The sequence below is a fragment of the Labrus bergylta genome, chromosome 6 (genome assembly GCF_963930695.1).
Source record: "Labrus bergylta chromosome 6, fLabBer1.1, whole genome shotgun sequence".
NCBI classification, from domain to species: Eukaryota; Metazoa; Chordata; class Actinopteri; order Labriformes; family Labridae; genus Labrus; species Labrus bergylta.
The window spans coordinates 22,745,320-22,771,353 of record NC_089200.1 but is presented as its reverse complement, the minus strand read 5'-3'; the positions used below and the strand labels follow the sequence as shown (position 1 = coordinate 22,771,353).

The 26,034-nt window shown below is 41.3% G+C and overlaps 1 protein-coding gene across 4 annotated transcripts in view; it reads right to left on the bottom strand.

Moving 5' to 3' along the window:
• Window positions 1–26,034, bottom strand: part of suco (SUN domain containing ossification factor) — a 49,260-nt gene that overhangs the window by 15,426 nt on the left and 7,800 nt on the right. For 3 of the 4 annotated variants that reach the window (XM_020631790.3, XM_065956025.1, XM_065956026.1), the window contains exons 2-11: window positions 11,241–11,361; window positions 6,960–7,058; window positions 6,065–6,414; window positions 5,138–5,278; window positions 4,620–4,836; window positions 2,786–2,897; window positions 2,124–2,251; window positions 1,539–1,606; window positions 1,351–1,458; window positions 788–893 (exon numbers count right to left, since the gene is read on the bottom strand). In XM_020631790.3, coding sequence (XP_020487446.2) covers window positions 788–893; window positions 1,351–1,458; window positions 1,539–1,606; window positions 2,124–2,251; window positions 2,786–2,897; window positions 4,620–4,836; window positions 5,138–5,278; window positions 6,065–6,414; window positions 6,960–7,058; window positions 11,241–11,361 — 1,450 coding nt within the window. The remainder of the gene's footprint in view (window positions 1–787; window positions 894–1,350; window positions 1,459–1,538; window positions 1,607–2,123; window positions 2,252–2,785; window positions 2,898–4,619; window positions 4,837–5,137; window positions 5,279–6,064; window positions 6,415–6,959; window positions 7,059–11,240; window positions 11,362–26,034) is intronic. The other variant, XM_065956027.1, reaches the window with a different exon arrangement.

Genomic DNA, 26,034 nt, shown 5'->3' with positions numbered 1-26,034 from the left:
TTAATCGGCACCCTAAGAGGAAGTGAGGGTGAAGAGAGAGGAGAGAGTGTGTACGTGATGTCACTGCAGTTACAGCCAGTAAGTGTGGGAAAGCGACGTGCTGGTGTCAGGAATCAGCAGGAAGTCAGAGGTAAACGGGTTTAAGAAATGTTTGGATTCATGACAAAAATTAAAGAAAGCAGAAGGAGAAGCTGTGTAGATACAGCACATACTGTGACGTGAATGCTACCGCTAACAGGTTATTAAATGTGTTTTATAGCTCATAAAAGTGGCCGTTGTGTCTATGGATTTTCAGTATCTGCTGTCAGTGTACTTTCTTATCTCTTAAGGACGCTTTGAGAGTTTGACAGTCACAACAGTAAGTTGCCATAGTTGGGCTTCCCACGCTGAGTGTGATTTGTTTTATATTTTATAGTCTAACATTTCAGTTTCAGAAGGCAAACTATTGTGATCCTCCAACGCTGGTGATATAATTTCCTGAAATAAAAACAGCAATCTACCCTTAGTTAACAAGTGAAACTCTGTCACACACTCTCTCTCTCTGTCACAAACAGACATACACAGAGTCACAGGGAGTAGTTCGAGGCAGCGCTGGAGGCAAGTTAACTAACGGAGGAGTCATGAGAGGGTCCCGAGCGTAAACACAGCAGAGTATATGAATGTGTGTTTGTGTGTGTACAGTTCATTTTTCAACCACTGTCAGAAAATAGAGCTGAGCATGAATAAAAGAACTGTTATCACGGCTCTGTTTGAAACATAAGGGAACCTTCACAGAAGGAAAAAGTACCTTCACATATTTAGCATACAGCTGCTCGTCCAGGGGGAAGCTCTGAACTATTCGCTCATCTCGCGCGTGGAAGGTCCCCAGCTTCACCCACTTGTTGGTCGGATATCTGCAGACACAACCAGAGAGCATTAAGAGACAAGAGTGTGTATTTGTGTGTGTGTGTGTGTGTGTGGCTGGGCGTAAATGCCTCTGAGTGGCTGTGACTCTGTCCTTGCATGCCGGAGGGGGCGTTTATGTGTTGTGGTGCGAGACGAGGCTGGAAATAGATCAGGGAGGTGAAATCCAAAACAAAGACTACAACAGTTATAAGTTGAGTCGAAGTTAATGCCGTGACTTTCAATCTACCAGAAATTCCTTATCACCTTTTAAAATAAAACCAGTGTTTTAATCCAAATTGTAAGTAGAGTCCCTGAAATGCAAAACAATAGAATTTTAAACATGCATTTAAAACTGTGATTAATCGCATTTAACTACTGAAATTCAGCAATTAATCATGATTTTAAAAATCTAGCATTTCACAGCCCTAGTTTGAACACAGGCAGCTTTTCAAGGAGTGAGCGTACCTGTCACTGATAGAAACTAAAAAATCTCTGGGTGTTGATGAGAAGAGCTCAAAGTTAGCGATGTCCAGCTGTTTGACCTGAATCGGCTCACAGAGCTCAATAACAAACCTGGAGAGACAAACAGAGGAGGTGTTAATAAAAACTCATTAAGAACATTTTATGCTCGATGTTTTTGTCAGTGAACTCACCAGATCTTGTTGCTGCAGGGATTCAGCATGTAAAGGTCCATGTTCTCCATGAGAATAGCTGAAGTGCTCTGAAGAGGAGACAAAAGAGTGACTGTGAGTGAGTTAACTTAAACCATCAGTTTATTCTGTGATGTATTTATTTCTTTAACAGCTGGTAGACGCTGTTTCATGTGAGAATAAACATGTCAGGGTAGGGGTGTGGGAAAAAAATCAATTCACATCAGATTTGTATGAATATCTAAGATTCTGAATCTTCTTCACTTAGAAATCATATCACACATATATAACACATATATATAACATAAACTGGAATTTAAGTTCCCGTTTAATAATTAACATGAATTCATTTCACACATGGTCACGTAATGTGATTACAATTTTAATATTAAGTCACCTCTAAATGCTCGGACTAAATGCAGGCGTCATCCATGTGCTGTGACCTCTGTGTTCTTTGCTGTCTGCCTCTGTGTGTCTGTGTGTGTCTGTGTGTGTCTGTGTGTGTCTGTGTGTGTCTGTGTGTGTCTGTGTGTGTGTGTCTGTGTGTGTCTGTGTGTGTGTGGTAAACAGAGGTGGTGTGTGTCTGACCTTGGCCTCGTTGTTGGCAGACAGTATTTTGGCTCCACACTCCACTGAGGCGTAGTTATTCTTGAAGTTTTTCTGGACCTTCTTTACTGGGTGGGGGACGCCAGTGGGGGAGGTGTGGAGAGACTGACCTGCACAGGGGGGGGGGGGGGGGGAGAGAGAGAGAGAGAGTTACAAATGCTGGGAAATAAAAGAGTGATGCCTGAGAGGAACAAGTTAGAGATGTTACATAACGTGACCACATGCTCTGCTGATCACGGCACACGATGGCATGCACAGAGAGGGGGAGAGAGAGAGAGAGAGGGGGAGAGGGAGAGAGAGAGAGGGAGATGCTGACAAAGATACACAGGAAAAGAATATGAGGAAGGAAGCTGAAGAGAAAAGACAGAGGTACATCACGCAAAGAAACACTCGCAGTGAGAAGGACAAAGCAGAAACATGATGAGATGTAGATTAAATCTAGCATGAAGGCCTCTTTTGTCTGCAGGAGCAGAGCAGTGCCTGGGCTCATGTCACACAGTCAGATTCATGTCATCAGGATCTCCTTTGAGTTTCCAGCTATAGAAACAACATCATGGAACATTGCTCTTTGCTCTGTATGCGACACCTCTCTTTCCATACGTGCACATGCATCTAAATGTGTGTTTGAATTATTCAGCTCTTACTTTTCTCCTTCTCCACCTCCATGACTTGTTTCTTCCACTCGTCAAAGGTCGGGATGTCCTCTTTACTTGGCACTGAGGGATCAGTCTCGGGGCCAACACTGGCATCCCCCACCTGAGCACAGGTGAAGCACACACGCAACAATGAATGAATACTTCAATTCATAGCAAACTAAAGGCTAAAGGGGAGACAGATGTTTTCAGCTTCTTCCGTAAAGTAGCGACCGATCGATCCGGCTTCAGTCTATACATTTAATGACAGCTAAGCAGCATCTACTGATACAAACTCACTATATGTTTATACATCTGGATTTAGGTGCAAGCAGGAAGGACGGGCACAAAGACACAAATGAAATCCCTACATGCAATCATGCGATGCTTTAATGATATATTTTAATGTTTTTTTCATATGCCGTCCTGTATGGTTGTCAATGTCTTCTTTCACTTATGTTTTTTATGCTCTTGGTGCAAGGCTAATTCCCCCAGGGGCAATAATAGTTTTATTCAAAAAAGTTAAAGACGGGAGTGTTGTTTGAGGTTAGTCTTATTATAACTTTGTTGGCTGAAAGGACAAAAGTATTTGTTGCAGACGTTTCAGTTCATTTTGTACCGTACTTGCACTGATTAATGTTTTTTGCTCCTCTGTGCGCCAGTCCTTCCCTGCTGCACCTTCTGTCTGTCCCTGACCGCACCAGAGAAGATACATGAAGGACAGCTCAACATCTGTGACCTCTGACTTTGATTTGCAGCAGAGCACAGTGAAGTTCTAATAAACGGTGTCATCAGTGATTCTCTTTTTGACTTGCGTTATGAGCGCTCTCTACAAAGACTCTCGTCCACAGAGGAGGCTCGTCATACTGAATTAGAGCCTTCAGCCTCTAAAGCTTTGAGATGCGCTGAGCTGTGCATAATATTTTGACGGATTATATAAGCGCGGCCTCTTGGACCTCACACGACAGTCTGATCCTGAAAAATCCACAAACCTCCACAGCTTCTTATGCAAACAGACCAACAGCTCTGACAGGAGTCATTAGCAGACAGATTAGGAAGCAAACTTGGACTAAAAACAATAAAATCATGCACGAAAACACAACACAGACGCAAATCCCCAGATAATAAGTAAATTCCTCCGGAAACACTCGTCTTTCATTTTTCCTCCAACCATGAAAACAGAAAACAGAAACTGAAAGTATGCAGACTCAGCATTCATACCTAAAGCTGCCAAATGCTACAACCGCTGTGCAGCATGTTGCATCTTATAGCTGATGGGGATTTTCACTGGAGGGGATAACCTACTAATTCCACATGATATGAGCAAAATATACAATGAGCAATGACATTGTCCAATAGTGAGAAAAACAATCTGAAGCGGGTTAAATAAAAAGATTTATAGCTGATATACAATCTAATATGTCAGTTTTTATGTGTATCTGCTTTTCTTCATGTTTTATACAACACCTGTGTTTCTAAATGTCCCTCCTGAATCCACATAAATCCAAAAAGCTGTTTTTGTTTCAACACTTAATTGGCACCTATTATTTTGAGGGGAGCTGATATCTAGCTTAGCTTTATCTGACGAAATGATTAGGAGAGCATCGTTTGTTTCCAGAAAAGAATTCTTTGCAGTTTGTTTATTGTGACTGCTAATGTCGCAGAAACAATGACACCAATAATTTGTGCCACCCTATTCTCCACCTACCTGCCATCCAGCCGTTACAAATCCACTTACATTTGTTTTTCTACTGATATCTTATATTTGATTTACTCGGGAGCTTTGGATTTCATTACTTGAAAAGCTGCATGGTGTAAAATGTGAGAAAGCCCCGAGGCTGCTGACCTTCTGTTCTTGGAGGAGCTGGGAGGCATTTCTCTCCTGGTCAGGATCAGACAGACCATCCTCCGTATCCTGTTGCTCCTGCTGTTGCTCCTGTTGATGCTGTTGTTGTTGTTGTTTTTCCTGGTCTACCTGACCTGGAGTGGACTGGACCTCTGGTTCAGAACCAGAACTGCGGATCTGGTCTAATTGCTGGTCCTTGGAACCGGGTTCCTCCGCGCTACAGGAGGAGAGGGAGGAGGGATCAGAGAGAGGAGATGGATAACAGAGAGTGGAGAACAGAAATAAGTTCTCAGAAATGTGACGAAAACATGAAAATATTCTTTCTTAAATTTATTCAGAGTACTGTGAGTCCTGGTTGTGAGCAGGCAAAACGATGGAAAAGGAAAAAAAATAAAGCAGAGAGAAGCGGAGAGCAAGGCCAGCAGTCGATGGCTGCACACAGCAGAGAGGTGGAGCTTGTTACTTGATTACCTGTCGCTGTGCTTTGATTGGCTGCCTGGGGGGGGTCAGAGACTCACCTGAAGAGAGGGCGGCCAAAGGGGGAGTTTTCACAGGTTGCCAGTTCGGGGGGAACGACCCCGCACTGTGAGTCAGAGTGCTCAGCAGAGACAAAGCTGTCTACTGGGAGTTCATCTCCTGCACTGGCAACCCACACTGCACTGAGGGGAAAGAAAGGACACGGCGTTTACCACACCTCCTTACACTGAGGGGAGAGGAGGAGATAAATGAAATAGAGTGTAGAGAAAGAGAGGAGGAAGGAGAGATAGAGAGAGAGAGAGAGAGAGAGAGAGAGAGAGAGAGAGAGAGAGAGAAAACAGATGAAAAAAAAAGGAGGAGAGGTCGCTCGCCGAGGGGAGACGGATGAGCACGTTTTAAAAAGTCCTGACGTCTCTGAGGAAAGATTCACAGATGGAGGTGTTCTTCTTTGAGGTCTGATCCAGCAGTTATGCAGAGTGATCACGCTCAGATCTTCTAGTGATTTTTCGCAATGTCCACAAGCTTTCATTAAAAGTCCGTCTGACAAAGTGTCAAGCAGGTCCAGGAAACTCCACGATGATGAGCGCCAAAGTGACTTTAAAAGATCCGAGATGTGAAAGCAAAAATTCTGATCTTCTCTCTCAGCGTGTGATCATTGACCAAGTGAGTAAATGAAAAACTAAAAATAATAAATCATAAACAACTCAAGGGAAAAGATGTTAACAAAAATATAAGAAAATGTGCACCTGCTGAATGATGTATAATATTTATAGTTGGGTTTGGTTGAAGCTGGTTTTAACATCATCAGAGGAGAATGTTTTTGTTTCTCTCTCTCTCTGAGTTAAAGCAGGGTACCCCAAAGACTCTCTAAGTTAAATGTAAGACTTTAACTCCCCACAAATCCCCTGAGTTAAATCCAGCTTCTGAACCAGACAACCTCCAGACTGAGGGACTGAACGTGATCTTACCCTGTGTGGGCGGGGTCAGCGCTCTTTGAGGTAGGTATGTGTTCAGCTTCATCAGAGGAAGGGGGTGTGTCCAGGCTTGGGGCTGCAGCAGGAGTCTCAGTGACGGTCTCTGCAGCTGGGGTGTCTGTAGACTCCTGGATCTGTGCTGGAACTGGTTCTGGAGTGGAGGACACAGGTACATCCTGGTCCTGGTTCTGATTCTGGTTCTGGGTGTGAGGCTGCAGAACCACATCAGCCTGGGGGTCTGGGTGAGGGATTGGTTGGGGGTCTAGCTCAGAAGCAGCAGGTTCAGGATCAGACTCAGGGTCAGACTTGGTGTCCTTCAGCTCAGCTTCTCCAGGATTCACAGTCTGCAGAGAGAAGACATGAAACACATTTTTGTAACATCTTAGAAAACTTTAAAAATAGCTTTAAAAATATCTTTAAACGCCACCAGTGGAACCAACTGGAGACTATCCTTTGTCATTATTCACTTTATCTCCTTTTCACGTTTTATTTGTTCTTATCTAAAGTACTTTTTGTATCGTTATACATGCACAGCATTCAATGAAGTAAACTAAAGCTGTTTTCATACATGCACTCTTAGCCTTGAAATCCTCCTGATCAGCTTGTTCACACACGCGTCTCACAAAACATGACCATCCCTTTCGGACTTCGACCTCCGTGCACTATATCAAACGGCTGCATTACGTTTTCTGTTTGCCAGTATGTTCTTTTCCACTTTTTTCTTGATATGGTCATTCCATTGAACTATATGTAACATTGATATAAAGGCAATTATTCTCATTATAGCATCGTATAAAATACTCTGTTGCTTCGTCTGCCACTTCCGAGTCGCTTATCTTCTACGTTACATCTTGCCACAGGAATAATTGTGTATGTGGTATGATGTCACCTGTTCTTGGTGAATGTTGTGTGCTGCCAGCTTTAGTGCTGCTCTCTCTGCCTCCAGTCCCATATCGTATGATGTGTGTGTCGTCCATTCTTCCAACACCTACAGGACAAAAAACACACATCGTCACATACTCCACATTCTCAAACATCACATAATTTTTTTTTTAAGGTATAAATTGTGGCCTTTTATGCCTTTTGTTTAGAGATAGGCAGTGAATATCGTCATAAAGAGGGGAGAAAGAGAGTGGGGAATGAAATGCGGTAAGCGAGCACAAGTCAATTTGAACCTGGGTTGCCCGCTTGGTGGACTTTAGGCTCGGTACATGGGATGTGTGCACTACCCACTAGGCTATAGGCGTCTCCAAACATCACATTCAAGTGGATATAAGCCACTTAAACATATCAAACAAATCACATTCGGTTGAATATTAAACTAAAAATTGTTTTAACGTTTTGCAGGGCATGGTGGAAGGATGGTGTTAAGAATTTAAAAAAGTGCATTTCTGTGTGAGAATATCAGATGTTGGAGGTGAAACGATGTCTGTTTGTGAAGGCGGTCTTTTGTTTCTGAACACAGAGTGTGTTATAAGTGGAGTGACAGACTGCCAGGCCTGTTGAGCTGCCTCAGTGTGCCTGTTCACTGCTGGACCGCACACAATGAGTCTCCTTCTTCTGTGCTCAAACATGTACACAAAAATACAAGATTTTCTAAGCTATCACTCATTCTTACACGCACTCACACACTTTGAGGGCTCATTTCAGCAGAACAGCTCCGAGCACAGCATCGTGCAGATTTTAGTTAACCACCTTATAACCTCATCAGACAGACTACATTTCCTCTGCAGTGAGAGACATCTATTTCCACTTTCCAATTTCTGAAGACAGTAACACAAGCGATCAAGCCGATTAAACTTCAACTCGTAGAAGTGAAGCCGATCGATCAGAGTATGAGATCGGTGTATGAGTCGGCACCTTTTCCAAATAATGATTCTGCATTGACTTTTAGTTTGAAATTTCTTTGCATTTCTTTTCTCTAATATTTGAGTCAGGGTTGTCAAGATACAACAATTTTAAACAATTTTGGTGATTTCTTGTTTAAAAAAATCAAACATTGCAGACAAACTCATGCATACTGTCTGAATTGCATAAAGTGGTCAAACTAGTCATGTGGTCATACTTTTTTGAGTTATGCTTTTTAAAAATGGAGAGAGGTTAGAACGCAGAAAGGTTTCAAGACCAATGCAAGGCTGGCTAAACACTGAAGCTTCTGTGTCCGTAACATGGCAAGCACATCGACTCTAGGGGGGGGGGGGGGGGGAGACAGCTCTCTCCAGTGTTTTGAATTTAAACTGCAGTTTGCTTCTTTAACACATTGTTAAGTTGGGTTAAGTTGCAGCCCTGTAGAAAACTGGTGCTTTAAAATTACAAAAGAAAAACAGTTTGATTTTTGCAGACAATGTCAGTTTGGATGCAAATCATTAAAGTACCGGAGAATTCATCACATACATTTTTTAAGGAGATATGACGGGTTGCACCAATTAAGAAGGTATTTTTTCATGTCTTAGTTTCAATAAAAATGCAGTGTGGTGTGTAGCAGTTTGTAAACCCTGCTCTGTCTGTGTGGGGCCTTAAGATGGATTAGTCTCCAGCATTATTCAGAGCCGAGAGTCAGGAGAGCTTTTGTTTACTGTGGACTATAACCCCACAGGATGGTCCTGACCTAAATTTCAGCAGCTCTGTGACTTGTCGTAAAGAGAAGACTATGTTCCTGACAAAATGCCACTGGGCTGCTTTCTCAGTAACTTTTCACCTGGAACAGACGCTAATCTTCATGTCCTTATCATGGTCCTCTTTCTGTGACACAGCTTCAAAAGAAACCGGACCAGGGTTGGCAAAATTCACAATATATATCACTACCTTTTGATACAGTCTCAGTTATTATAATGATCAATAGCATCAGAAAGTACCAAAGCTTTAACAAAACTTCTGATCTTCAGTCATATTTTAGCCCAAAGCTGCCACAAGCAGCGGTGGTCCATCAGTCAGTTCATCTGGATTACGGGTGATAACTTCCTAAAGTCCCTAAAATTATTTGTTTGATAATAACGATGACGATATTTAGGATGGTTTTGATACTGATTAGAACTCTCTAGAACAGCTTTGCCTCTGTGCATTGCCTTTCAGCCCCTGTGTGTCTGATCGGACTTTAAGCTGTTAATTTGTTTTTACTGGTGTTGTTTCCTCCTTTCTAGATCCTTGATTGTGTTGTTCTTACTCTCTGATGTACCTCACTTTGGCTCAAGCATCTGCTCAATAAATTGTAGAATTGTAACTGAGATAGGATATTTTTAAAAACACTATTTTGGGGGAAGACAAAGAGGGACACCGTCTTCTACATTGCTTAGACATGGGCAAACTGTTTGTTTTTGTGCAATTTACACAGTGTGCAGGAGTGACGGGACAAGAAGCTGAACAAATTGAGGTGCCTAGGACTTCTAGTTTTGTTTCAGGCATCAATATTTTTGCTAGTATCGTATTAGAGTGACACTGATTGAGTTCAAATAAGTTGCTATGACAACTTTTGTAGTGAAAGAGCCTGATTTTTATTTAAGATAATTGCCAAGTTGTTTTTCTTTAATATGCAATCTTAAAATGACCTTTATACTCTGGATTCAATCATTAGTGTAGTCAAAGTTGTTATTATTTGTCTGCTACATTCGTCCTTTCAATAAAGTTTTCATTAAATGTTACATGACTCCATGACGAGGAAGCTAAGCTAGGGTAGACTGTAAATTTTAATGGAAGAAGCCTGAGTGACGTCAACGATAAAGTATTATGCAATGCCGTCCTCAGCCCATAACTCAGGACCTCCAGATCTTCACCACAAAGTATTTACAGCTACACCTCCTCTCTCCACACCTCCCACTGGACATGGGGGTCAGTGGGTCACCAAAGAGCACAACCCGACTCCCACTACACCGTCAAGGTTCTGCTAACGCACACATTTCACCATGAGAACCATGAGTCTAATAATACAGCTCATCATCCCACAGTCAAGCCACAGCATGAGCCAGCAATGTTAACCAGGCTGAATAAACATCCTCCTCTCCATCCATCCATCCATCCATCCAGGAATGCATTGTTCCATAAAGATATCAATGCATCCATCAGCTCTACCAAACAAAGAACACTACAGGAGAAACTCATGTCTGCCACTTTATCTGCAACGGCTGCAACAAATAACATTGTTTGCCAAAGCCAAAGAAAAAGTCCTATAATGTCACATTTTGTCCCCAGCAGAATGGTTTTTAGTTTAACTTGATAAGAGGAGAAAAAAAACCTGATAACATTTAAATTTAAGAAGCAACAGAAACATTTATTATCACAAACAACAGCTAACGATTCAATAGATGACGACTAAATGATTGCAGCTCTAGTAAGCTGTTTTTAAGTAACAGGGTTGTCACGAGACCAGAATTTTAAAGTCAGATATAATACTAGAAAAAAAAAGACCAAACAATATCAATCGCTGTTTGATACCAAGGCAACAATTATTTGGTCATTTCTTGTTTTTAATTACAAAATCTGCAGACAAACTCCTGCACAATGTTTAAATCATACAGATACGTTGGCAACACATCTTTACTACAGTTCTCTCTCTCTTCCTCTTGCTGCAGCTTTTAGTTAAAAAATATGAGCCAGCTTAACGTGGAGAAAGACTTGTTTTTAATCATGTGTACAGGTATGCATGATGGCATGACGTACACATCTATTGATGCATCAATAGATGATGACAAAGTAATGAACCATTGGAGCTCTAGTAGGCTGTCTTTGTCACGATACCAGAATTTGAAACATAGATATGATACTGTTAAAAAGTCAAACAACATCAATACTTGTTTGGATACACCCTACTCAGGCAGTTTATACAGGGTTAATTGGAACCCTAAATGTTGACAATGTTGATGTGCAATTTCCACAGCCCTCTCCCTCTTTCTCTCACAGCAGCTTTTTTAAATAAATATGACTGAAGATGCTTTTTAAAACTGTATTGCTTTTTGATACAATCAATCATTCAAATATTCTGGAACTAAAGTCAGCAGACGTCTGGCGGTCCGGTCATTCAAAGCCCCTGAATCTCAGCTGGGTTATCCCAACAGAACAATTCAATGGCATTTCCAGGTTTGGAATCAATAAATAATATAACAATCCAAACTGCCGAACAAATAATTGTTTTGGTTATAGTGTAGTGGTGTTGCGGCTTTTATTAAAGCAGACCCACCTTGTGCTGCGTGGAGTCCTCCTCCTGCTCATGCTGCGGGACGTTAGGGGTTTTGTCCCCGGCAGGCTGAGCTGAGTCAGGCGAGCCCGGCTCTGAACAATACACATATTGACTGGGGTACCTGAAACACACAAAGAGGAGACACACAGTCAACACAATGCGAAGTGACTTTATGCTGCAGGATATGAGAACTGTACCAATGGGGGTATCAATATGAAGTGCAATGAATGAAGAAATATTTATTATAACTTTGTGTTTTCAAAATGTTTCTCAAATCTAAAATAAATCCAAGCTTTTATTTGGAATTTTGTACTTCCTTAAGCTGAGAGTACTTTACATGCTGTTTGAATTCAACCCTACTTTTATTTTGAAATTAAGTAAGGACCATCTGGTAGATCGAAGGTTATGACATTTACTTAACCACGGAGAAAGGAACTTGTTACGATTCAAAAACTAGATGAAAACAGCTCAAAGGAATGGTAAAAAAAGTTTGATGTCATAAGGTTTATAATACTTTTGAGAGTTTTTAAAAGTGAAATAAGATATTCAAACCCAAGTCTCCTGCAGTGTTTCCCTGTAGTCCATCACTGTGACTACATGGAGACCCTGTGGAGGCTTATTCAAGGTACGCCTAAGAGAAACCATATAACATGCGACTAATCCTGATTAAAACAATTAACACATTAATTTCAGACTTTAATTATTTGTCATCAACTAGTTAATGTTGACAGCCTTAGTTTATTGCAATTAGTCATATTGGGAAAATGATGTTACTGTGACCTATTGTGCATCCCTCGAGGAACAAATAAAAAATGTCATCATTTAAACCCTGCATCACATTATTTAGAGCAAAGATTAGGGGCCAAACGGAGGAATTTGCTGCAGGCAGTATGTGCCCTTGAATTAGAGAAACTGTTCCACACAACATCTTGCCTTTAGGTAGAAGAGCAGCTGATAAAAGCCCTTTGGACAAAGACAGTCAGCTACAACACTGAGTGGAGGAGGCTGAAAGTGAACCAGATTACACAAAGAAAGACAAAGAAGGAACCATAAACTTCACTTCTGTTTTTGTGAGTTCTTGCGAGCTGCTCAAGGCAAAGTGCATTCTTTGAACCAAGCTGACGTACTGCTGAAACTCATTCATGCTCTCCAAGTCTACTTAACACAGCTCACCTGTACCTGCATGTGTTTCCATATCTTTGCATACCTAGCACCTGTTGTCCTGTCATGTCGATCGGTTATGTTTAAGTGATCTCTAGCTGAGGCGTGCAGGAGAACAAACTAACCTCCATTATTCTTTACCTGACAATGGCGGTACTGTAACATGTGTCACTTAAAAAAAAGAAAAAGAGAGAAAACTGATACTGAAGTATGGTCCTGATGACGCTGAGAGAACAATAAAAATGGGGGATAAGTTACACTCAGAAGACAGAGTTAATAAAAATGAAAGAGAACAGAGGACAATCTGGATGCAGCAGAACAACACGTGGTCTTCAATCAGTGATCAGATGAAACAAGGTAAAAAAAAAAAATGAGACGAGTGAAGCTGAACTGTTGAGATCTGTCCAAACATGTTCTCTGATGCTAACAGCAGTTTTTCCATGACTCCCTAACAAACTAATTCAACACTAAATGGCTCCCAATCTTTACAAGTAGGTCAGCTAAAGAGCTAACAGGCTAACTTATCACACAGATCGAGTTAAACTAAAAGGCTAAAGCATCAAACATAGATGTACACACACAGACAAAGACACATACTGGTCCTAAGACAGGAGAAACTCAGACGTCATTCACATTAAATCACCAAATCAGTCTATGATAATGTTTCGTTATTTGAATTCTTTAAGTGTCTACACACAAAACTTGACTGCATATTAACTTGAGTAAATATGCCGTACTTTACTAGTTTGGTATACGGTCGTTTGAACTGACTCTCAAGTTCATTTCTTAAAACATAAAGGTTTCATTCACTCAAAATTTCAGATGTTCAGAAAGAGGGATGTACTCAGAAGGACTCGATTTCAGCGTTTCTCTTAGTTTAAACAGACATAAATGAAAGTTTAATAATGAAGAAATTCTGAATGGTAATATATACCGGAAAATCTGGGGTGAGAGAGACTTGCAGGCTGTGTGTGGGTCTGTACTTCATAACTATCAACGTTAGGTAGAGTAGAGTACAGGGTAGCTAGCAGGATTACAAACTCCATGATGAAAACAGATGGCACTAAAAGAGCTACAGCTGTAAACAAACTGACCATTTTGGACTAATTTTTCCCTTTAAATTATAATTTTGGAAACCTTTAAGTGAAATTAGGATTCATTTGAAATATTTTGAATTCCACAAGACTTCATTAAATAATTACATGTAATCTACCTGTAGGGATGATTGCTGTAATTCAAATTTGTTTGTTTTCTTTATTGCCCCCACGACCCCCAGGGAATTGCTACAGTAAAAATGTAAATAAACATGCATTGAATATTTCGTCTGAGGAAGTGACGATATCTGGCCCAGAGGCCCAAAGACACAGAGCTCAGGTTCAGGCCATCATGTGATACTGTGGCTGCAGCGGTCAAATATCAATGGACACATGGACAGTCATGTTAGCACCCTGTCAGCCGACTGTGAACACACACACAGACACACACAAAAACACACCCATCTGAGCGGGTCCATCTGTACTCTGCTCTTTAATGCTTGACATGATGATCGAATTTTTGGAGTAGATAGAATCACTTCCTGCCAGCCTCAACATCATCTATTGTCGTTGTGTTTGAGAGCCTGCTGGCGACGTAATTTACACACTGAGTTTAAAGCTGAATAACTTCTTATTCAAGAGCGTAAAGAAACTAAAGATAAGGTGTAAATCCAGACATTACAGCCACTTCTGCTGAAGTTTCCATTTTCAGAACTAATCAGCATGTTCAAACAAGAGTTTTAGTCACTTAAAGGTATCATAATTATGCGACATTTTACAGTCTGCGACTTTAAGAACAGAATTTCAGATCAAAACAAATGGTTTCAAACAATCTCCAGCCCCCCGACCTCCCCTCCTCAAGTCCTCACAAGACTTGGTAACGTGGACAGCAGTACAACCATCTTATGTTGTAGTTAATAATTCTCATCCTCAGTCTGACATCAGGGAAAATGGCAGCAGTGTGAATATAGTCACAAACATCAGTGTTATTGATGTATCTTAGTCTGGAATCTGAACATGGCTGCAAAACATCAAGTCTATGCTGGAAGAATCTCTAGCCCTACATGCTGAGGCCCAGCTGACTACGTACATGACATTCATCCATGTTGTTTTGGATCCCTGCTGCTGAAATGTTCACATGATCCTATACGTACGTATTAACACCTCAACGTAAACACTTTCCCCTAAAGGTTGGAGAGAGAACACAGACGTAGTTAGAGAAATCTAAGAGCCCGGCGGTGAGGTAAAGATTCTCAAGAGTAAATATGAACCACAGGCCAACATAGGCTCCAGGCTAAACTTAGCTTTCCATAGCTTCTAACTATGTTGTGTTACGTTTCAAATGTCCCCTGAGTTACCCCCATCCTCGCTACAAGAAATGCACCTCTAGCTTCCATGCAGTCACTATGACATAACACGATATCTAATAACATCCATGTATTCTCTCTTTTATAAAAGACAAACTCAACATTATTCATCACTCCCGCTCACTGTGAATTTTTCCTGAATATTTCCTGCTGCGTTCACATATCAGCTCAACTCAACTTCATGCGGGGCTGGCAGCAGAAAGTCAGAGTTACAAATTCAGCTGCTTGCTTTGACTGATGCAGCGCATACTCAACATCTCAGGGGAAGTTTTCAGAAATTCTGTTCTGCACCATCATTCCAGGCATGACATGTGACATTTTACTTTCAATTCACTTGATCCTAAAATAGTTAAAATCTCCTCCTTTACTAGCAGTTGTTATTATCGTCTTATTTTGAAGGTCTTGACTGGCCCAGGTAAGAGAACTCTTGTATAAATCAACACACACGTTTGCCAAACAGTTGATAAACAGAGCAGTCTTTCAGCGAACACGTCACAGAGTCAACAGTCCTGTTCAAACTTCCTGAGCATTGATGCAAATCTGACATCCGCCATCTGACTCACTTTACCAATGTTTAAGCAGAGCCTGCCAACACTGCAGAGAGCTGTTCAAACAATCAATATTCAAATACACAGATCAAAACATGAGGAGCAATCATTGCTGGAACTATTGAAATTCTACATGAAAAAAAGAGATGTAAGATATGTAATGAGCTCAATCAAATAAATAAGAAATAATTACATCATTACATCAGTATTGTTTTTTCCTCAATAATAACAACACAGCTTAGCTTATTTTAAGCCTGCACTGGGCTTGTGTTGAGATCCTGTTCTCTGCTGGAGTCTGAGATAAACAAAACCAACAGAAACAGGTTCAACAGTGCTGTCAAATCCTCCCAAATCCCTGGAATCAGCGCGATGGTCACAATGTGTTCTACTTGTGACGTTAAGCAAATGACAAACACATGGTAGACAAAAAAAAAAAAATCCAAATACTTTCAGTGTATAGGTCAGGGTTTTCCCGAACTTTGCCATCCTAAGGTACCCCATATAACATTGGCCTCTGGCAGTGGTGTAGTGGTGCCTGAAGTGGGTATACCATTGGGTTTTTTTTCCCCCCAATTCGTTTTCTTTTTTTAAGCAGCCCGTTCATTGACATGTAAGACTACTCTTGCATATTTAGTGTGTACTAGCCGATTAGAGGCAGAGTAGGGAGGGTCATCCCTTCACCATCCTAGAAAAAGAAAATGACAGCATTCTACAGAATATTGTTATTCTAGAAGTGAGTATACCCCATGGAGACTGAAAAATGAGTGGGTATCCTCCATATACCTGAATGTCTACCTAAAATGTCTTCAACTCCCTGTACATACCATGGTTAATATAAAAAAGTAAGCAACTTCTTGATATGTTTTCTCATTTTATTAATAGAGGTAGGTAGCTAGTTTTCAGTGGCATATTTCTGGTTAATCAGTGTCACTCATGGAAGCTGCCAAATACAGATATGCTCGAGTAGTGTGTGTGTGGTTTTTTTTGTTTATGAAAAACTGGCAGAGAAAAAGAACACAGATTGCAATATGCAGTGATCAATAAAGCCTTAAAATACACATTATAAAATGTTATTGTCATGAATAATATTACAAGTTGATTGTTTCATTGTTGCATCCCCCCCCCCTTCCCTCAAAGTTCCCACGACCCCCTTAGTGTCCCCTAGCTACCCCCTGAGGGGTCATAAAAATATGATTTCTTACGAGTTAAATGAAAGTGGAGGTTTACGCTTACTTAAAGGGAGAGTCAAAAGAAATGCTTGTAGAAGTTTGTAAACACAACATTCCTTTTGGGCCCTTCCTCCTAGACTCATCGCCACCAGAAGCTTGCATGGTTAGCTTGTAAGTTTACTGCTTGTACTTATACTACAGACCAGCGAGAATATTACACGTTGTTGTAATGGAAAAGCTGATAATTTAGCAAGCTAGCAGCATTACTTTTGCATAATTCCATATTTTATTTTAGGAAAAAGCTACTGACTCCATCTTTAAAACCAAACTGCTGCTGGAGAGCATCAAGAACAGAACATCAGTGAAACTTAAGGGCCACAGCAGACTCCTTACATCTCATCTTTGACCAGCCCTGGAGTCACTGAGCTCAAGACCAATGAGCCATGGTAAGTGTTGCTGCTTCCAAAAAACACCACACACACAAAAAAAAAAAAAAAAAAAAAAACTTTGACACAAGGGGGCTGATGACGCCCCCCGGCTCCTCAACTCAGCTATTCTCCATCAGTGAATCAAAACCTGAGTGCTGATTCCTCCTGAACACGGGGAAAAAAAACCCTGAATGAAGGGGCTGATCTTTGAGGTTGAGGGGGGGAGTGCTCTGACCTACTTTTTTATTCAGATGATTACACAACAGTGGGAGGGGATAACCCACAAACGGAGAGGAATCCAGAAACCAGGGACAGAATATAGCTGAAGTATGTCATGTGTGCTTCTTAGCAGGAGTGGGTCAGTGCTAAGCTAATGAAGGAAGAGCCTGAGGCGAGACTAATGAGTCAGCAGCCTGCAAACACACTTCCTCATTCTCTCTCCATGTCCTGTCCCACTTCAGAGACACCAGAGAGTTCAAACAAGACGCATGTCTTTAATGTTCCTCTCTGGCTGCCGAAAGATCAATCATTCTGTACAATTCAAATAAGTTTCAAAGAGGATATTATCAGCAAGTTTATCACCCCTTAGAGAGACATGAAGTAGCACATATCAGCTCTGATGGATGCTGGGGTTTGGTCCAGGACCCAGAAACATGATTACAGCCTTTGAAACAGCTTTTTATGCTCTATTACTGCCTTTCACTGCCCAATAATACCGTTTAAAGTAGCAGAGTTGTGCATAAATGCACACAGACACACTGTCCTGCACACTGCACACTGTACTCTACAGGCTCCAGAGCCAAATCCCCAGTCCCACATATTTCCTGTTGGCTTTAGGTCCATTCAGAACCAGGAGACGGGGTAAATCAGCTGGACAGGACTGAAGCGACTGACTGAGCTGGCACAGAGACGATGAAACTGCAGAGACAACAGCCTGAGGATGGACTTCTCTGCCTGCAGAGAGTCAGTTATTATCAGCAGCTGCACGGCGTGCTAACAGAGCTGTGATCTCTCTGCAGGCAGAATGTTTGCACGATGGTTCAATAAAGTCCAGCCTTTTCTTTCCATCATCTTTCACATCTCTCTCCCCCCCCTGAAAGTGTGATCAGTCTGGCTGAACAGAACCTCTCACACACACACACACTCATCAAGTCTCATAGCATGACACAGCAATACACAAAAGGATTTAACCCAGCCTATGAGACAGATTACCTGCTGCCCGTCTCTCTCTCTGTTGGCCTAAATCTGAGGACAGCTTGTAATGTCAGCTAATGATATTATCTCACACAATCAGCCTTAAACTTATTGACAGCACGAGATAGGATAGGATAGGATAGGATAGTACTTTATTGATCCCCAGAGGGGAAATTCGGGCGTTACAGCAGCACAGACAAGAAAGACAAGAAAGCTAAACACTGAGTTCTTTCTCAGCTTAAATGGAAAACCTCAACTTTGTCACTTTGTCAACATAAAGAGAAGACAGTTGAAAGAGTTTGTCAAAAGGTCACAGCAGTGTAATGCTGCCCCCTAAAAATACTTTTAAGTCATCATTCAACTCTTTTTGTCGGTGTAGAGTCTTGTTTTTTTAGCTGGGTCATTACACAGAGTTCCAGGCCGATTCTACAGGATTCGTGTGTGGCACGCACTCTGGAGCTGGTGGCGCCCTCTCTAGTCCATGCTCTTGTTTCCACGGCCTGCGCAACGGTCTGTTTGCGGCACAAACCAGTGTTGCGCAACTTTTTGCTGCCCCAAATATGCGCCGGGTCTATTCTCAACAGAGCCCGCAGCAAGAACACGTCAAGCTGAACAGAGCAAATCGACCAGGGCAGGAAGTCAGACACAAGAACACAGAGCTTCCAGTCAATTTCAAAATAAAACACCAACCCCACAAAGACTGCCGATTGCAATTTTTGATCATTTAAAACAAGAAATTACCAGACTTCTTTTCTAGTTTCCATACTTTTTGGAAAATCTACTCACACATAAGGAGGGGTTTAAAAAATGTAATCAGAAATCAATTTAGACCTGGGCGGCGCAAATGGAAGAGACTAATCCCTGTAATGTCCTTGCTGTTAAAACATAGCATTACTGAAGCCATTGGTTGTTGATGTTACAAAACTCTTCTTGATTATGCATTTAATGGGGGTGTATGTAATGAAGCAGTGTGTACGTCCTGAGGCAGAGAGCACAGTCTTATGATGTTTTGATAAAGTTCACATTATTCCTGATAGGCAGGGAGCTGTGCAGAAAGTGAAGCTGTCGATGACAATGCAAGAGTTCATCCAAGTTCTGCTTTATGTTGATCTACCAGCTCACAGGCAGAGTGATCACATGCTGCAAGAGAGCAATTTCATTCACACACGCACACAAGCAAAGGCAATCAAAGACTTATGACACAAAACTGATAGAATCATATTGTCAGAGCGGAGGATAGCAAGAATCAGAGGAGAGAGGAGGACGAGGAGAATCAGAGGAGGACGAGAAGATTCGGAGGAGAAAGAGGAGAATCAGAGGAGAGATGAGGATGGGGAGAAAAGAAACAGTGAGAGACAGAGAGTCAGGAAACACGTGGGCAGAGCTGGATTGTAGGGTAGGGTGATATGCCAGGGATCGCCAGTAAAAAAGTAGGCCAGACGGACAAAAACATGGCGTAAGGGTTTGGAAGAAAAAGGGGGGCGGGGCCTGCAGCCACAGAGGCCAGAGTGTGTTTGCGTGTGCGTTCCAGATTCCTTTCACATCAGGAAAAATGTGGAGCAGCAGTGTCTCCTAAAGCCTGCTGATCCTCCATAATCCTCTGCAGTGGTGCATCCTGGTGCGGACAGAACACAGTGGCTGGACTGGGAACACATGTTTCTAAACTGAGCACTACCTGTATCTTTGCACACACCGAGTTCCGCACTGGTGCCCATCAGTACCGCTAGAGATGGAATACAAGAAGTATTGGCTGCATCTTCTATTCTTAAAGTAATTCTTATCTACATTTCATTCATGTTAAATTCAAATCAGTCAGAAAAGTTCAGAAGCTCTGCTCTCCACTACTATGGATAGAGTCGTAAATCAGGGAGAGAGAGTAGGGAATGACATGCGGGAAAGGAGATTACATTTATAAGATACATTTATTTGAATTTGAATTGCTCATCAGATTGAGCCCAAAGCAATGTCTTAAGTTATTTTTTCTGTCCAAAAAAAAAAAAAAACTGTCTTCAACCCAAGTCTCTGCTTTTTCTATCAAAAAGGACAAAGAGCAGTAACTCATCCTCACTTTTGAGGAGCTGGAACAACAAAATGTTAACATTTTTGCTTCTTTAATGTTTAAAATCAAACACTGAATTGTCTGCAAAAAAGATTCTTTATGCTTTTTTATTATCCATTGATTGACTATGGCTGCATCATACACATCAACCATTAATCTAAGTTAATATGCATTGAAGTTATTGTGCATGCATTATTCAGTGTGAGTGGTGATCAGTGTTTGAGTGGCTGGCTCATTCCCACTAAGTGCTTTAATGGTTTGTGCTGACTTGCTGTATTGGAGGAACGGAGCGGTACCCCTTTTCCTCTATCCTTCCTAAGGGTTATAACCCGGGCCTGTTTCTGGCAAACACGATCTGGGTCTGGGATTATGTCAGATGAGGAAATTTGACCTAACTGACCCGAAACACTCAGAATGAGGCTCTTTTTGGTCCGATTTTGGCATAAGAGTAAAAGCATTTTATGTTCCCAATCTCCTCGAGAATGTGGGAGAGCTGCAGAGCCGTCCTGAAATTCAACCATGTGGAAAGTTAAGAGTACTACACAAGATGAGATAACCACGTTAAAACTCCTCAACCATCAATGTCCAGCACACAACTGATTTACCTGCAAAACTCTGCAGAAAAATAAAAAGCCTGTCAATCTGATGATCAAAACAGGCTGGTAGCTGCAAGGTCATTGTTAGAAAGATGTTACTTGGATTTTTATTGTGTAATCCATTTCCAGATACCTCCAAATATCAGCAACTATGTTCTGAGATGAACCAGAGAATCCAGATGAACTGCGATCATTCAGGGTTTATGAGAAGTGAAGATTCCCTCAGATCATCCTCTTATGATTTGTCTTCAGTCTGAAATGACTGCAGGTATCAGTGTACATGCTAAAAATAATCCAACACCTGCATTTAGATTAAAGTAGTTAGAGGTGGCAGAAACTGCAAACAGCAAAGTGCCTCCAAACTGTACAAAGAGAACTTGATCAGTGGCGTTCTTATTTATTATTCTGTCAAAATGTCAAACTAACAGAGTCATCCAAACCTAGCAGTTCCTGCAGAATGACACTGTCCATGTTCCCAGAGACTCATAATTATCCAACACAAATAAAAGGTCACGTAGTGTTTTAATCCACAGCAGTTTCAGCTGTTTGTCAAGTCTGTTTGTCTTTTGGTTTCACAAAGATCCTTTTTGATGACTGATTCTCCGTGACACACAGAAATATTTGAAAATGTACACATGAGATTTTCTCTTAAGATGTTGTCAAATTTGGACTGACACACCTTTAAGAAAAGCAAGCAAGACGCTAGCACGCCATCAGTCAAGTCGCTTCCTGAAGGGTTACTGTAAGTGCCTTACAAGCCCGAAGTCCACTGAAAACTACCAACATTTCTCAGAGCTGTGCATGTGTCGGCTAGATCAGTGATGCAACAATTCAAGTAGAGTTCTTGCAATTGAATTTTTTGTCTTCGAGAAACCAGCCAGTGTGCCAGTCTTTGCAGTGTTTACCACACATAGCCGATGTGTGGTAAACACTGGGCGGGCCATCCAGGTATATATCCAACCTGCTTTTATTTGATCATAGAATTGCTGCACGCATGGAGAGAGCAATACAGAGAGCTACAGAGAGAGTGACAGAGAGAGAGAGAGTGACAGAAGAGATCCTGTCCATGCCTCCCTCTTGTAAATGCACAGATTGAGGCTCATGTCCAAAGTAACAGATGCCTCTAATGTAGAAATTGTTCAGGAGTTCGCCAGCAAGAGAGATTATATGATTTAAAAAATACAGAGGAAGTATCAAATATTTTGACAACCTTAGTGCATTTAACAAATCTTTGTAGTCTGCGACGGGTGTTTCATCTCACTGCTAAGAGACTCATTATGATGATATCAGTGAATATATCTGTGCAGCATTAAGTCCCATCAGAAGGGATCACGACGGCTTGGGAACGCAACATCAGGAAGACCGGTCAGGACAAAGGGACTGGAGGACGCAGTCATGTGATATAATGTAATTTGATAGGAAAAGCCACTTAGCCGGTGTGGGTTAGCATTGCTGGGAGAGGATACAACAATACATGTGTATTCTCAAAGTATGTATGCATGAGAGGACACAGCAGGAGAACAAAAACTCATCAAACATTCACCACAGGATGAACCCGTGCTGCAGCGTGGTCAACCATTAACATCTAATGTATGCACTGCTACACAAACAGGCGAGGAAACAGTCTCTATGTTGTACTGCAAACTAACATGAAACAACACTGTGATATGTGGAACAATCAAACTCCTACTGTGGAATCTGCACAATCAGCAAATCTGTAACAATGAGCTCCCTGTTTAGATTTGGATGTTATTTTACAAATCTATATGAATCATATATGAAATAAAGAGATTTTGCTTCAGCAGACGGTCTAGGGAAAACAGATTTGATGTCATTTTTTGTCTTTATATGAAAAAACATGCCCTAATTAACGTCAGTACACAATGTTCCTTTGCAGCCCTGCGTGTGTGTGTGTCTGTGTGTGTGTGTGTGTGTGTGTGTGTGAGCTGTTCGCATGATGTCTTTCTGTACATTGCCCTCACCGTGTAGTTAAAGGGAACGTATACACAAACAGCACACATTTCTGCACACATGACTGGACCATCAACAAAGAGGAAGGGAGGAAAACACCTACCACACACTCGAAGTATGAGTGCTGCAAAAAGTGAGGAGCGAGGCAGAGAGGGGGAGGGGAGGAGAAGAAACCAGAGAATTTTCAGCAGGATAAAGAATAGTGCCCTTCTCTCTCTGAGAGCAGGAAAACCTAAAGCAACCCCTGATTTAAGACGAGGAACTGTGCCCACAGAAATGTTTAGAGATATGTTATAAACTGAGTTTAGAGCCATCAATTGTGCTTGACTGCTTGACACAATTAAAGTCCTGTGACCCAGTTTCACTGTTAAATACACAATAATCATGAAAAGGTAAAACCACTAAACAAATTTCAGCCTCAATGCTCAGTTATCATATTCAAATAGATCAGCTCCGTCTCTGCCATTCCCTCTTGTCACACACTAAAACACAAAGTTAGGGTGCTGACGCAGGTCTCCACCTTTAACTATCTCCACCCTCAGAGTCCTTTTCACTCACACTGTAAACACAACTATTTCCACGTAAACCACCAACTCAGCCTCAGGCTACTGGCCTGCCATCAACTCTCACAGCAGGTCTACCTTTTCCAAGAAACTTATTTTATAAGCAACAGGATCCTACAAACAAGTTCCTGCTGCAGCACAGACAAGAGTGTTAGTGAGTCATTTAAAGACAACTGCAAGCTTTTCATTTATACCTGTCATTATCTTTGATTTAATGCTCAGTAATAAAATAGAACTACATGGATGTAATGAAAGTTAAGTTACATAACATCCCTGCAAAGTAACACAGATTTCATAATGTGGCCAGTTAAAACAAATCTCACTGGATTGTTAATGTGATGAACTTTTTTTTACTTGATTTTCAAAATAAACTCATACATATAAACAAGCAGTTTTAACTGGCCTTATACTAAATGATTATATTCATCGGATGTCTGGAAGTTAACCAATACAACGCTGAAGCTACATTCAGCAGGAGCTCAGCTCCCCGACTGGGAAATCCCCTCGAGGAGCTATGAAGCAATGCTGATTTTTAACATGAAGCTGCTTTAAATGTCCTTTTTCAAGCTTTAATCACTGGGTCAGTGTGTCTGAAAGTTTAGAGTGGAGGAGGAGAGTTATGCTGATATTTCAACCCCCAGTAGATACTAAGAAATAGACACCCAGTAGACACTAAAAAACAAAAATTTGATATAACGCTGTTAGCTTCAGCTCAGCTCCCAGCAACTCCTGACATCCTGTCCATCAGAGTCTCAAGCAGCTTACTGTTTTCAGTTCTGCAACAACTCCAAAACAAAGTTTCACTACATTATGCCTTTGTGCTTACACATTAAAACATAACAGTGTTATAGATGTGAAACCACACACTTGGTGTCTCAGTGTGTGGATTTCACATTGGGTTGCAGAAGTGTGAGAGGGACGGTGTGTGAGCACACTGCACGAGCCAGACAACATCACCAATCCGTCCCCCGTTACACTTCTGTGGCTCCCTCTGATTCGGGATCAGGCGTAGGTTCACTTTAGCACTGTTCAGCCTCCGTGTGTTACACATTGCACACAAGGCGAAACATATGAGTATTGGGCCTTCAAATGTCAGTCTGTAATCTGCATTAGAGAAACATGGAGTTTTCATATGTACATCTTTTATTTAATGGGGTGTATTCATTTAATGTGGAGGACACACAAGTAACTCAGCTCTTGGTTTAAATCCTGCAAATAACCACATTTTCAGAAATCTTTAGCTGAAAGTTAAGGACATAAATGTAAAGCACAGATCGTGGTCCTCCTGACGTCCTGTTTTTTGCCTGTTCTTATTTTAATCATGGATGATGGTTTGGAAGTCTTTAAACTGATACGTCTTTCTGAAGATATCAGCTACATTCAAACACAGGTAAGATAGATAATTGATTTTTTTTACCTCAAAATCAAAACAGCCCGAATATGAAGACTGTGTAAACTGCAGTTTGATTGGATTATGATATCACACATTTCTTATCTGTTTGCTGCAGTCTGCTGTGAGATTGTTTTGATAAGAGTGAACCGCTGGCCTGAGAATCCTCCGTGCGTGTGGACTCATTTCACCTCACACCGGCTAACACTCAGGTGTGGGCTCACAGCAAGTACATTACTTATCAAGTCAAGTCAGACTTATGTTACAGAGAGGTGGCAGAGTGACGCGCCAACATGCAGGGAGAAGCTCAGCGTCAGGGGGGAGTGAACGGCCTTCAGTGTGCGGCTTGGTGTGCGGCTCGGTGTACGACTCTGTGTGAAGCTCGGTGTGCGGCTCGGTGTGAAGCTCGGTGTGCGGCTCAGTGTACAGCTCGGTGTGCCCCCCAGCCATCTCTTTGGTCAGTGAGCAGGAACAATAACATGCTCTACAGTTCAGCTCGGTGTCCTCACATTAAACCAGGTTGAAAGCTAAACTCTGCTTGCTATGACAAGAGAAAGACGGACCCTCGTCCCTGATCTCTAAGCTGGAAGTCGAGATCAGGTCAGGTTATTTACCAGTTTTGAAGCAGCCAGACTCTCACACAGATAAAGGGAATTTGTCTTATCTACAGGACTTTACGGCAGCACTTGAGACAATCATTGCAGGTCATTAAATGTATACAAGCAACATCAAATCTGATTGAGATATGCAGTTAAAGCTTTAACAGTTTTGTTATCGTTCTTATTTAGATTAAAATGTTAATTATCTTAAAAATGTGGTTCTTTCAACCAAAAGTAATGTCTATAAATGACTTTTTCTGTCTAAAGAAATATAAAGAAACTATGAAACAACAAGCCTGGAAGCAGAACAGGTTTGCCTGTTTCTGGATAACCTACCTAAATGATAAATTTTCTGTTGATGCAGTAATTGATTGACTTATAGTTTCAGCACTAATCTTGTTTTTTATCTGAATTCTGAAGATTCTTACTGAGCCATGATTAAATTGAACAGAAAAACACCAATCTGTCATGTCTCAGAGTCAAGGTAAGACAGAGGCCTGTGTCTGGTCTGGATCATCCGGCAACATGTAGGTCAAACGTCGTGTTTGTTCTGAAAGATAACCACGTGGCTTATTTTTTTCTCTGTAAGTTTAATGTTTGAAAAGAACCTTATACACCTTCCGTTCAGAGTTCAGATAAACTGCATCTTTTCTCAGAAAAGAGAGAAAAGATAAGGAAGCAGGATAAAGTCTTAATAACAAAGTGGAAACTCTTT